At 44.8% G+C, this 13,370-nt stretch overlaps 1 protein-coding gene across 1 annotated transcript in view; it reads left to right on the top strand.

Annotated features, from left to right (window-relative positions):
* The window catches only part of CNTRL (centriolin), a 33,449-nt gene extending 20,587 nt beyond the window's left edge, over positions 1-12,862 (top strand). Inside the window, exons 23-42 of the mRNA XM_009907461.2 lie at positions 222-405; positions 651-961; positions 1,268-1,476; positions 1,638-1,830; positions 2,129-2,259; positions 2,377-2,517; positions 2,627-2,753; positions 3,229-3,393; positions 4,180-4,339; positions 5,030-5,145; positions 6,173-6,390; positions 6,779-6,936; positions 7,203-7,276; positions 7,923-8,111; positions 9,318-9,543; positions 9,853-10,058; positions 10,327-10,467; positions 11,479-11,748; positions 11,853-11,915; positions 12,464-12,862. Coding sequence (XP_009905763.2) covers positions 222-405; positions 651-961; positions 1,268-1,476; positions 1,638-1,830; positions 2,129-2,259; positions 2,377-2,517; positions 2,627-2,753; positions 3,229-3,393; positions 4,180-4,339; positions 5,030-5,145; positions 6,173-6,390; positions 6,779-6,936; positions 7,203-7,276; positions 7,923-8,111; positions 9,318-9,543; positions 9,853-10,058; positions 10,327-10,467; positions 11,479-11,748; positions 11,853-11,915; positions 12,464-12,838 — 3,657 coding nt within the window. The 3' untranslated portion in view covers positions 12,839-12,862. The remainder of the gene's footprint in view (positions 1-221; positions 406-650; positions 962-1,267; positions 1,477-1,637; positions 1,831-2,128; positions 2,260-2,376; positions 2,518-2,626; positions 2,754-3,228; positions 3,394-4,179; positions 4,340-5,029; positions 5,146-6,172; positions 6,391-6,778; positions 6,937-7,202; positions 7,277-7,922; positions 8,112-9,317; positions 9,544-9,852; positions 10,059-10,326; positions 10,468-11,478; positions 11,749-11,852; positions 11,916-12,463) is intronic.
* The last annotated feature ends 508 nt before the right edge of the window (positions 12,863-13,370 follow it).

A 13,370-nucleotide genomic window follows, 5' to 3' on the forward strand; every position in this document is an offset into this window, starting at 1 on the left:
GCAGTGTTTGTTTGAACAACATCTCTTTTGAATTCAGATTGTTCTCTTCTAAAGTAGCATCATGCTCAGAAGCAAGGGAAAGCAGAGTTATGTACATCCTGTTCTTGGGGGGGCGGGGGGGGTGGAATTCAATGCTTTAGAAATGTCTACAACAAATATTTTTTTCATGACTTGTCATTTCTAGCTGAACACATACAGGTTGGTTTGGGTTTTTGCTTTAGGCTTCCACTCCTGCTTCCCGCAGCACGAAAGACTCTGGCATTTGTTTACTCTGTGGCACATCCCCACCAGGAAGAGGGAGTGGTCAGGACGGGCAGTGCAGGAAGGAAGACATGCCCAGTCAAGGAGGCTGCTGGGTTTATTCACCAGTCAGAAATAGGCTGCCCAGAACAAATTCTGATAAAGGTAAGTCAGTCTCATGGTCTGCAGAATGTTTAGGAGCCTGCTAAAGATGGATTGCGTAGAGCTCCCAGTGAAGTTACCTGTGCACATGAGTGAATTACAAAAGTTGATGACTGTTGAACTCATTAATCACCTTAAGCAGCATTTGTTACATTTTTATGTTACATAGAATTTAAAATTGCATTGGAAGAATATTTTTTTACTGAAAAAAAATATTTAAAATGCCCTTTTCTTAAATTTCTGTAAAGATAGAAGAGCAAAAGAAGATCGTGAAGGAAAGGAAGAAGCTCGTGTTCCTGAGGAGCCTCCCTTTGTACCACCCCCTGGAACAGTTATCTACACAGTCCTTCCAGATGGTAGCCCTGTACCTGAGGGAACTGTGGTTTATGGCCCTCCTCCTGCAGCACCAAGTGGAGCTTCACTTGCTCCTGGGTCTGTTATTTATGGCCCACCTCCTGTGGGGGCCCAGGTTGTTTATGGCCCTCTTCCTCCAAACTTCACTGTCCCACTGGTCCCTGTTGGAGTGCTTCACTGCAATGTGCCTGAGCATCACGATTTGGTAAGAGACCGAGCTGTAAGCTGCAGGTTTAACCACAGGCAGCTGACTTACAAAACAGATTAGGAACATCTTTTAATTTCACAAAAAATGCAAACCCCTCTCATTTTTACTGATCAGGTTAGTCTAGCTTAAAAAAAAAAAGTAGTAAATTAAAAAATCCTTGCTGGGGAGGTTTGGATCTGAGAGAGGTTGCTGAGAATGCTGTGCCTCAGTGCTGGTCTTGGCTGTCTGTAGCTGCTCCTGTGTCCCAGGAGCAATGCAACAGAAAATAGGTCTTGATTTTGTTGTTCTGTTTCCTGTCTGTAGGAAAGTGAAGTCACAAGGCTGGAAGACACTGTGTGTTATTTAAAGTCTCAGAAACACAAAGAGAAATGGTCAGAGGCAGCTGAGCGTAAATGCAGGAAAGAAGTGGAAAAATTGCATCAAAATGTGGAAGAACTTCTGCAGGAAAGAGAGGAGCTGGAACGGGAAGTAGCAGAGCTGCGCCACGCAGCTCAGAGGCCTACCAAACGCAGGTGAGGGTTGCCCTGGGCTGCATGGGAAGGAAACTTTTTGTTCCCCAATAAAAGTCAATTTTGACTCATTCACAATCGATAAACAGACCAGAACTTCAAGAGGCTCTGGGCCGCTGGCATTTTGTTTCTTCATTTCATGCCTTTCCCCCTGACCCTTTTAGGGACTTCATTGAAGGGTATACTGATGACCTGATTGCAGAACTGCAGGTAGAGAAGTCTCTTAGACATCGTGAAGACATTGCAGATGAAATTGAATGTCTAGAGAAGACTCTTCTGAAACGACGAGCAGAGCTTAGAGAGGCAGACAGGCTGCTTTCAGAAGCTGAAGTGGAACTGGGGAGCACAAGGGGGAAAGTAAGTAAAGCCATAAGTCTGAGTGCAGAAGGATTTACATGTGTTAGACTAAGCAGAGGATTTTTGTTTGTCTAAGCAGTTTACTTTCACTTGGATAACCTGTGCTAAAAGAAAATGCTTCAGTTGTTGCTAAGGAGAAGGAAGCTTTTCTGCTCCTTGGTATAGAGGGGGAGAAAGCTCAGGTGGCATATTCAAGCCAAGAGGAGGTGGTCTTTAAACAGTTAACCTGCAGGTTATGAATGTGGAAAGCAATGAGGTGGGAATGTATTTTCTCAAGAATCTTCACTTCTTGCTCTAGACTAAGGACACTGTTCAGAAATACAACCATGCCAAAGAGCGTTTGTCCTGTACTGAAACTGAGGCAAAGGAGCTGGAGCAGAGGGCTCAGGACATGGCTGTTAAACTGGTGAAAGCAGACCAGCAGCTAAGGTACACTCTTGTGGCTTTGTATCAAAGGGGTGTGAGCTCTTCCAAATCTCAATATACTGCTTTTGGAGAGGGAGAGCAGTTAAACATAAATATTAAAAGCCATAAATGCTTCTTTAGGTTATTGCAGGCAGATACCAGGGATTTACAACAACATAAGAGGGAACAAGAAGGTATTTTGAAGGAAATCAACAAAATGGTGGCTGCAAAAGACTCTGAGTTCCAGTTGTTAAACCAGAAGATAGAAATGCTGACGGAAAGGTAAGTGGGTTTCATTTAGCATAAGCTATGTTAGATAAATTAAAGGTGTTTTCCTCCAATAGGCTACTGCCTTTTTTCTCCTGAATCATGTTTTTGTCCCTACTGGCAGTCTTCAGAAGCTTCAAGGAGATATTCAGGTTGCAGAAGGTAATGAAGAACATCACCTGCAAATCCTTAGAGAAGCAGAGAGCCTTCTTCAAGGCAAGAAAACTGAGCTGGAAAGATTGAAAGATCAGGTAAGGCTTATCTTGGCCATTCTGGACTGTCAGATTTTTTGGGTTTGGTGTAACTGAAAGCTGAGAAGAATCTTCAGTTTTGAACTGCCTTATCTGAAGAATTTAATTCTTAAGTTCATTTTAATGTTGGCTATTTGAATTGTCCCTGTTTTGTTTCACAATATGATCCCCATCTTGCTGGTGTTTCTGCATAATAAACACTACTGCAGAGTTCCCTGTGACAGTCCTTGCTGCATCTCAGAAACAGAAACAACTCCCTGAGGTACAGGACTGCACTGCCCAGACCAGAACTCAGTCTTTAGTGTTGGCTTTCTTAGAGAGAAGTGAATGAAGCTCACTGCTCTGGTGGGATCCTCCCACGTTATGATTCAGATCAGTCTCTGGCAGGGCCAGCATGCTGGCTGTGCTGGGTCTTGTGTGTGTAGCTACAGAAAGAGAAACCTAATGCTGCTTCTGATCAACTTCTCCATTGCAGATCACTGCTCAGCAGCAAGAGCTCTTGTTTCTGGACCAGCAGTTAAGTCAAAGAAAGGAAGAGCTTCGTGTCCTTCAGGACTGTATTTCTCAGAAGAAAGGTGACCTCAAGGAAGCTCTTCAAGATGGAGAGACTGAAGCGAATGAAAAGCTGTGCCAAATAAGAGTAATGTTTCCAAATGAGTTTAAAATTCATTCTGTCTCTGAAGAACAGCAAAAGAATAGAACTATAGAGGGAAAAACAAACAAACAAACAAAAACCCCAAAGCCAAAACATAGTGTTTCCACAAAACCAGTTTTGCTTTCTGCAACTTGCCAAAGCCCACTGAAAAATAGGACAAGCAAGCCTGTGGTTGTGGGTGACTTAAGAGCTTGGTCCAGATGCACAAATAAGTAGAACTCCCTGGTTCCAGTAATAGTTACAGACTTGGTCCCTTGAGAACTAAATCACATTAAATAGAAGTCTCTGCATGACTTAGAGTTGCTGAGACAAGCAGCTGCTAAAGCAAACCAGTCTTGAGTGTGTGTAAAACACAACAAAGCTGGCATAAATCAGCTGTCTCCATCCCTGTTTACTTAGAAGGGATGCTGTACTTCCTTTCTGAAATGAAAACAAAGTATCAGGGTTAATTATATTGGGGGGGGGGGGGCGCATTTTATCTGCCTTTAATGCCTGTTATTCACTCAAACAGCAGTGTTGTGGTCAGAGTTGGAGCTCAAAATCTTTGCAAGATTGCTACTATGAACTGTCAAGGAGCAAAACTTTAAGCTGAATGTTAGGTATTTTTTGTCCATGCCATTAACTGTGACCGCTGGGATTCAACTGACCACAATACTCTTGACAGATGTTTAATATATATATTGTTTATAAATATGTACATCTGTTTCAAGGAAAACTCAATTTAACATGACAAATAGTGGCACCCCTTGTAATACTGATGCATTTCCACAGGAAATAAAGCTACTTCTGGAGGAGCTTAATGTTGAAAGGAAGGAATTGGATGTCCAGGTGAAGGAGAAAAGAGCACAGCTTTTGTTCATCAAAAAAGAGATTGGAAAAGAGGAAGAAAATCTTCAAGGAATACTTGGGCAAATTGCCAAGCATAAGATGGGTATGGCCCTGGCCTTGGAGACAGGATTTTGGGCAGTTTGGAAAGAAATGCTCTGAGCTCTTAGTTGTGCATTGCTTCAGTCTTCTGCTGCTCACTCCTGTACAGTTCTGTGAAGGACTGCAGAGAGGAGTTCCTGTGTACTGCTGGTTGATGCAGAGCTGAAGTTGAGGCAGCGCTTTGTGCTGCTTTGTATTTGGGATGGGAGCTTTACATGCCAGAGAAAAGCATGAACAAAGCTGTTGTCAGGACTGATCAGCTCACACTGGAGCACTGTGTGGTCAGGGGACATGAGCTAGCTGCTGCATTCATGGAAAAATTAAACATCAGGATGTGTGTGGAGGTGGAGGAGTCTCCCTTCAAGGAGTTGTATCGTGGCAGATTGCAGGAAGTACAAGCAGCAGCAGTTTTTGTGCCTTCTGCAATATTTTCTTCCACTGTTCATCAGTCAGAGACTCTGTCCTGACTTAACTCCCTGGGGAGCAGAAAGAGCAGACCTAGGGACACAGAACTTGCTAGTAGAGCAGCATCAGATGTAATAGCTGGTGTGTCTGACAGCAGTTGAGCACGTGGAGGTTTTTTCCAGGGATGGTGTCAGTGTAGCATCCCTTAATTTTTCCTTGGTGCCTTTTTATGCAAATGGAGTATGTCTGATGTGTTTCTAACAACCTCTTATTATTTTCACCTTACTAGAACTGAAACATGTTCTGGAAATGCTGGAGCTTGAAAATAATGAACTCCAAAGTTTGAAACTACAGCATGACCAGAAGGTCAACGAGCTGGAGAAGACTCAGCGTGCGATTCTAGACGTAAGTGTTTCTCCTGTAGCTACTACAGTGACTGAAAAAAGAGATCTGCTTATTCTGTGATCACAGACCTGGCTAACAGTCCCTGCACTTTAAATCAATCCATTTCTAGTCTGATGGCTGCTTAGCACAGAAAGGTCTACTTAGGCCCTTCAAAATAGTGGGAGGGTTTTGGTGCATATGAGGGAGAACAAAGACTGTAGAACAGTGAATGCTGTTCTTTTGTGTCAGCTTCCAGAGTGGTTTTTATCTGGACTCAATCTGTGTCCTTTCTTGCAAAGAGGGAGTTAGTAAACTGTCTTCCCTACTCATCTGGGCAATCTCTACCATTTTAGCTCAGCTAGCCTCTTCTCTTTCTGACAAATACAGACAGATATTGAACTTCCTGCCTGCTGGTGGCAGAGATCAGCAATACCCCTCTGGCAGTCTCACTGGGTCACAGTGTGCAGTTCCAGAAAATCTAACACCTGCTTTCTGAGAGCATTTATGAGCATACAGAAACACACACTACCTGCAGCTTGCTTTGAAAAGTCTTCTCCTCTTCTCTTTGTACTCTTCCTGTGAAGGACAGGGAAAGGAGGGACTAGCTGATAAGCTTGGTACCTTTCTAGTATTATGCTTGAAGTGGTCACCTTCCTGCATCACCTGAGCACCTCACAGCCCTTGGTGTCATTCTCAGTATCACTAAGGTTGGAAGAGACCTCAAAGATCATGGAGTCCAACCTGTCACCACAGACCCACATCCCTGCAAGGGAGGGACATGCTGCTGTTACAGATTGGGGGAGGGAAATGGTGGTTAAACTACTGTGGAAATAAAACTGCACTCCTGTCTTCCAGTCCTTCTGCTCATGCTCACATAGATACACTGTGAGCAATTCTACTTCTCTTAGTGCAGCAGTTGCAGGGCTGCTCTGGCCTGCAGGGGATCGCTGTGAGGGAAAGGTTTTCAAACTGCCACAGCTAAAGATGTTCCTAACTTGTTCTACTTCTTGACCATGTAAATTGTTGTTTGCAATGCCTTCTTTTGTAGGAGAAGTTAAAACTGGAGAATGTTCAGAGATTATTTCAGTGTCAGCAAGGGGAAGTAGCTTGGCAGGAACAACGACTTGAGAAGGACCGGCAGGAAAATGAACATCTGGTTTGTCAGATGCGCACTCTGCAAAATAACGTCGAGTCTTTGAATAAAGAGAAGGAAAAGCTTGAGGAAGACTGTCAGAGTTTGGAAAAGAAGTTGTCACAAACCAGAAGGTGGGGGGAATATCTTTTCTGCAAAGATCAGAAATGCTGGGAAGTGCCTTGAATGTCTGTTAATCATGATTAACAATGTAGCTGTTGACTTGGAGGTGCCCAATTGCACAGAATGTGCTGTTTCCTGTATCCTGCACAGCTTTTATTTTAAGCAGACTTACAGAAAATAGTCAGCAGTGAAGCTGATGAACGCAGCAGCGTTTGTTCTGTCATGGCAGAGCAGTGAGAAACGGTATGAAAAGCAAAATGTTAAGTCATGGAACAGGACAGCTGTCCTGCTCTTGGGACTACTGGGTAGCGTCCCCTTAAGCTGAGTGAACTTGGACTGGAGTACAGCTGAGTCCTCACCAAGTACTTCAATAAACCAAGAACGTTTTCACATTTACAGAGACTTAACTGCTACTGAAGAGAGCAGCAGGACTGTGTTGTCCAACATAGAAAAAATGGAACTGGATGTCAAAAACCTACAGCAGGAGGTAGATCTACTGAGCAAACAGAAAAAATCACTGCATGGAGACATTGTTGTTGTACAGAAGGACCTTCAAGGTGGATATAATTTTGGGGCTTAAACTGTAATATGTTTTAAGAGAAACTGTGTTAAAAGACACATTGTAACTGTACTGTATGCTATTAAACATCTCAACATCCTCAGGTATCTACAGGCAGAAAGTATTCAACATGACAAAAAAAACTGATGGAAAAATTTAGAATCTGTTTTTCTGTTTGTTCTTCATTGATGAAAAGTAGCAATGTAATTGTATGGGGATTGCAGATTACTGACTGAACATCTGTCACCAACTCTTTTTTTTTAGTGAAAGAGGAAGAACTGGAAGCACTGAAAGGACAGTTAAATGACTCCAGGCAGCAGCTTCACCTAGTAGAACAGGTCAGTTTTGGTGAATGATGTGTATGTCACAGACATGTTGTATTCTCATCTATAAATGTAAATATATTCACATAGTGGGTAGCTTGGAACCCCAGGGGTGTCATTTATCACAGCAGTTCACTTTCCATCGCCTGGTTTTACCTAGGCCCTAGCTCAGAACCAGACCCTTGCAGATCTGATAAACAGTGGCTGGTTTATTGCCTTGTTCTTGCGGAGTTTGGAGCGGTTTGGACCCCAGCTGGTACTCAGTAACCAAATGAGATTCCTGCTGTGGGCCTCCTGTTTAAGTGGCAACTGCGATGACTTCTAGTTAATACCAAGGTGGAGTGTGGGGGGTGTTGTAGTTTTGGTTTGTTCAGTTTGATGGCTTTGGGGGGTGATTATTTTTGTCTGTATTTGTGTGAGTTTGAATTTAGCTTTTTTCTAGAAAGCAATCCAGAGAGAGACCAAAATCACCAGGGTTTATTGGGTTGTCCTGGCTTTTTCTCTGGTGGTTCTTACTGTGTTAATTCCCTCAGGGGCTGGTTTAATGGGAGATCATCTTCAGTGTGGTTAGGGGTGCTCGGTGAAGTCCTTTCCCATGCTAGCCTTTTAGCCAGGGAGCTGGGACTCTCACCAGCTGGTGCTTCTATATTTTATATTGCAGGATTTGAAAAATAATACAAGGCATAAGGCTGAGCTGCTGAGGGAGCAGGCCACCCTGAAAGGAGAGATCCGAGAGTATTTAAGGAAACGTAAGGAGTGCCAAGAGAGGCAGAAGAAGAGGGAGAACCAATTGCAGCAGCTCCAGGAGGAGATTGAAGAGAAGGAAACAGAACGATCCAGACAAGAAGTGGTAAGAGCCCTGCTGCCTTGCCTTGCTTTCTCCTGTCCTCCAGAAATAATTCAGGGCAAAACGTTTTGGGTGTGAGATTACAGATGATGGACCAGGGCTTGAAAAGCGTGAAGCCTCGATCTCAGAGGAACAACAGTGAACAAAAAGCTCCAGCATTTAGTGATCTTAGCAAAAAGTGGTGTGTTAGAACAAAGGACTCTGCCTTGTTGGCAGGGTTGTCTCTGAACTGATAACAGAACTGCTGCAAAGAATCAGCACTGAGCCCTGAGTGCAGGAGGGGCTGGTGCAGGGGCTGGCACTGTGCAGAGAGTCGTGCCTCAGCTGCTGCTGTAGCTGGTGTGGGTGAAGAGATTATTCTCTAGAATTCAGTCAGCTGCCAAGACACAGCAGCTGGACTTAGTTCAGAGAACTTCTGTTCCCATGCTTCCTCTTGGGAGAATAGCAACCTCTGTAGAGTACCTGAAATTATATGGTGGATTTCATATGAAATGAATGAAAACTTAACTCCCTAATTCCAAAACTAAGCATAAAAAATTCCAGGGCTTTGTCTTCAAGTTTCCTTTTGATTTTGGGTGGATCACTGTTGGCAGCTAGTGTTCTTCTCTTGTACTGTATCTCTGTGCAAAGTCCATCAGCTGTCCATCAAACTTAGGGCTTAATCCTATATTCCTGTAATAAAATTAACTTCAGTTGGCTGAGTAGTTTCAACAAAGTGTTAACCAAAAGAAGAGCTCAGGGAGCTGTACTGAAAATGAGAAACAAGAAAAACTGGTAAACATTGGTTGTCAGCAGGGAATATTAGATTGCAGTGCTTTGCAGTGGATAGACTCACAGAATCATTTTGGTTGGAAAAGACCTTTAATAATGAGTCCAGCCATTCTTTAACTCTACCAAGGCTGGTGCTAAACAATGTCCCTTAGCACCACATCTCTGCATCTTTCAGTGTCCAACCTAAACCTCCCCTGGTGCAACCTGAGGCCGTTTACTCTCATCCTATCACTTGTTATTTAGCAGAAGAAACCAACCCCCACTTTGGTCTAACCTCCTTTAAGGGAGTTGTAGATTGAGGTTTCCCCTCTGCCTCCTTTTCTCCAGGCTACACAACTTATGTAACGTCTTTTGGTGCTGCTGATTGTTCCCATGGAGCTGTTCCTAGTTCAAGCCTGAAGTGGTGGTTTTGTTTGTTTTTGTTTGGGGTTTTGGCAGATTCTTCATCGCCTCAAACAACATTTGGAGCATGAAGGAAAAAAACTGGAAGAATGTACTGCAAAAGTGAAGGACCAGAGAATGCTGTTGGAAAAAGAACTAGTAGATCAACAAACAAAACTGGAACAGGCAGTAGCAAAAGTAAAGCTAGCAGAAGAAAACCTCAGGAAGCTGGAGAAGGAGGAGTCCCAATGTGCAGCACTTGAAGAAGTCATCAGGAAAAGCAGTAAGATTTCTTGCACAATTCAGTTGTTGCCACCTGGGGGTTCTGATCTAAAGAAACCAACAAAGAATTCTGCTCATCCTGCTTGGATTAGAGTGCAGGAGGACATGGGTTGACTTTCAGTCACTCTTAAACTGACTTGCTCCCAGAACTGAGATTCTAAAGCCAAGTGGTGGTGTCTGCTCTCACCTTTTGTCAGTGGTTTTTCTGCTCGGGAGATTCATGTGTTTAAAAAGTACCTACTGTGTGTGAAGTATGAGATACTGAAATGTCTCTGATAATCAGGGTTGGTTTTAAAAATGTTAATTACAGAACATCAGCTCTCAGAAAAAGAATTCCAGTTACAACAGAAAAACAGAGAAGTGCAAACTCTTCAAAAAGAACTGGAAATCTCCAAGTCTGAGCTAAACCATCTCCAAGGGCAGATAGCATCAGAGAGAAAAAGAGCCAAAAAACAAATCCTGAGCCTGAAAGAAGCAATGAAAACGCAAAAGATGCAGCTTGAGAAGAAACTGCAGGTAAGTCCTGGCTGAGGGGAGAGTGTTTGGGGATTTGGGTTATTTTTAAACAGCCAAATGGCAGCAGGAGGAACAAATACTGTGTGAACTTCATGACTAGGCAGAACCTGAGGCAACCAAACTGTGGTATTTCTAGACGGTGCAGCAGAACACACCCCAAGCTACTCCTGTTCAATGCTGCTTCTGCCTTTTGACATGAAGAAACTGTTATGTAGTTTTTCCTGCAGTGGATGCTCACAGCGAAAGGGAATCTTTGTGCATTTCCTAGGAGCAAAAGCAGGAAAATGCCTGTTTGCAGAGTAAAATAGCAGCTGCTGAACACACAGCACACACTAACCGGGAACGAGCCGAGCGCCTTATGGAGGACCTTGGCCAGGCCCAGCAGGACTATGTGGACCTCCAAACCCAGGTATCACCCAGCAGCCAAGGCCAGGCAGGTCTGAGGGGAGGCTGTGCCTTCCAGACACAATGATATTGTAGTGCTTTGGAATCTCCTCCTGCTGTATCAGTTAGAAGCAGACCTACTGAAAATTGCTGTGTGCTTCTCCCAAGCCTGGGAGAGGTTAAGCTCTGCTAGCAGTCAGCAGGATGAGGCCGCTCTGTAATCCCAGTTAAAAATGAACAAACTGACTCTAGCCAGGCAGTCACATGTGGAGTTCTCAGTGCAGGGCTGCCAGGTTCTCTACAGCAGCATTTCCTCCTTCAACCCTTGAAGGCATGGTTCCCTCCTCATCCTGTCGGGGGGAATTCCAGCCACTGAAGCTACTGCAAATGGATCAGTCCCTCTTGCCCAGTAACACAATGCCTGACAAGGAGACTCTGGTCTGTGGAGGCAGGCTGAAGGAGGTGGGCTGCTGGTTAAGAGTAATTGGATTTGGGTGCTCCCAGGATATGTAGCTAATACACCTCAACATCTGAGGTCAGTTTGATCCAGGCACTGCTTTAGTCATGACGTAGGGCTCTGTTTGTGTTAAGTTTGGAAATGGGAACTTGGCATAACCAGAATCACAATTGATGCAGATCACTGAATGTCTCCCACATTGAGTAGGTACTCACCAACTCGTTAGTGCCAGCCTGGACCAGCATTTTCTTCTGCTGATACTCACTTCAAGAAGTGATTCCACATGGTCCAGCTCCTTCTAGTCCTTTAATAAATCCTTCATAAACTTCTGCTAAGCCCTTTAAAAATGGGGTCCTTCAGAGAAGAATGTTCTTAGCAACTCAAAAGACTCTGCAAGGTCACTTCAGTAACCTCCTAACCACCTGAGGAGTTTCAGAGGCAGCACTAGAGCTGTGTCCAGAGCTGTTGTGAATTCTGGTTGCTGTACTCAAAATGCAAACACTTCAGAAGCAAGCCTTGGTCAGTTGTACAGGAAAACCTGCCTGGTGCATTTGTAGCCTTGACTGTTCTCTGATGCAGGTTAAAGCTCAAGAAGACCTGGAAAATAGACAAAGGGAAATGGAGAATGCAGCAGCATTGCTTAAACTGGAGGTTGAAGATGAAATCAGGATGGAGTTTAAATCTTCAAGCCCCTCTTCTCAGGAACCTTTAGAGGATGTGGAAGCATCTTCTGAAGTACAGGGACACCTCCAGTGGGAGTCTGGTAGCTTGGAGGAGACTGGTCTGTTTGCTGACAGGAGACTCCCCTCCTTGGAAGAAAAGCTGAATTTTTCTAAAGTCTTCTTAATGGTAAAAACCTTAAAAAGCTGCTGCTGCTCGTGCTCTGGCTGAGCATGTTGGTGCTGGTGCCTGTAGCTGTAACACTCAGTGCTGAATGTGCTTCTGTTCCCAAGGATGAACAGTGGCGTGGAGAAGCTCTCAGAGAGAAACTGCAGCATCATGAAGACCGCCTGAAGGTGACACATCTTGTCCCAGTCACACCCATGTGTCCCCTGGGGCCCTTTAGAAACCACCCAAACATCCTGGGCTGGGGGGGATCCTCCTCCAATGCTGGCCTGTCCCCTCTGTGCTTAGTGACTAGCAGCAGGGTATCTGTGGGTGGGAACAGTGAGAGAAAGCCCAGCACCTGGATGCTCTATCAAGATGAGTAAATTAATTAAAAGCTAATTGGATTTTTGAGCATTCCAACAAGATTCCCTTGTTTACATCATACTGTGATGTGTTAGCAGCCCTGGGGATGACAGTTCAGGAGTGATCACTTGAAGCACAGGTGATGGCCAGGCTCAGGGCTGCTGGTGTCTCTTCAGGCAGTTCATGGCCAAGGCTGTAGCAGTGGAGCTTGTTTCTGACACAGGAGGTGGTGAAGTACTTAAAATTAACAACTCCATTGCCACATGCTTGTGGTTTGAGACTTCACATCACATCCCTTTGGAGGTCATCAGACCTTTCAAACAGCCTTGACCATTGCCCCTGGCTGGGTGTCATTAACTAAGGATCTCTGCAGGCTCAGCTCCGGCAGTGCATGTCCAAGCAGGTGGAGGTGTTAATCCGAGGGAGGCAGCAAACAGAAGGCACCCTGCACAGCCTGCAGCGGCAAGTGGATGCACTCCATGACCTCATCAGCAGCACTTCTTCAGATTCATTGGCTTTAGCCCAAAGCTCTAGCCTAGTGTCTCTTCATGAGGCTTTGAATCTATCAGACCCTCAGGTAATGCTCTGCTCTGTCTGGGAGTTGTGGGTTTGGTGGTTTCAGTCACTTGTAGCTCACTGGTGGCTATTGTACAGCCACCTACTCACCATTGTGGAGGCAGGGCAGGGGCTGCTGCTCACACAGTCACTGACTTACTCTGGCAGTGCCTCATCTGTTAGAAAGGGGTAGGCTTTCCTCAAAGGGTTTGGGTTATTGGGCTTTTATTCTTCAAAATGTGTTTTTGTTTTCTAAAGAGTACCAAGTCTCTGCTCCTGGAAGGCATCACTTGATCACCCAGGCTCACTGTTCTGCTTTTCCTAGGCCATGCTGACCAGACTCACCCACGTCCCCAGCAGGCCAGTGAGCGTCCCAGTGGTGCCACCGATGCTTCGTTCCTGCTCCCGAGGGATTTCTCAGTGAAGCCCAGAGGTGGGGCATGATGGCAGCCCAGCTGGAACTTTGAGTCAGGAGCATCCTGAGGGCTGAGGCTTGTAGAGGGTGGTAGCCCCAGGCAGTTGTGGGTTCTCAGATGTGCTGTCAGTTCCCAGTGAGTGCATTCCTGTGGCTGGTGTCCTGGCACTTGATGCTGTTTTGGTTCTTTGATGTTTATTTTCAAACTACTCGCTGGTGAGAGCTGCTTGTAAATCTCACATGGCACAGAAGTTAGTGCTCTGACCAAGCATTAACTGCTGCCATCCTTCAGAGAGTCACAGAATGTTAG

The sequence above is a fragment of the Dryobates pubescens genome, chromosome 29 (genome assembly GCF_014839835.1).
Source record: "Dryobates pubescens isolate bDryPub1 chromosome 29, bDryPub1.pri, whole genome shotgun sequence".
In the NCBI taxonomy this organism is placed as follows: Eukaryota; Metazoa; Chordata; class Aves; order Piciformes; family Picidae; genus Dryobates; species Dryobates pubescens.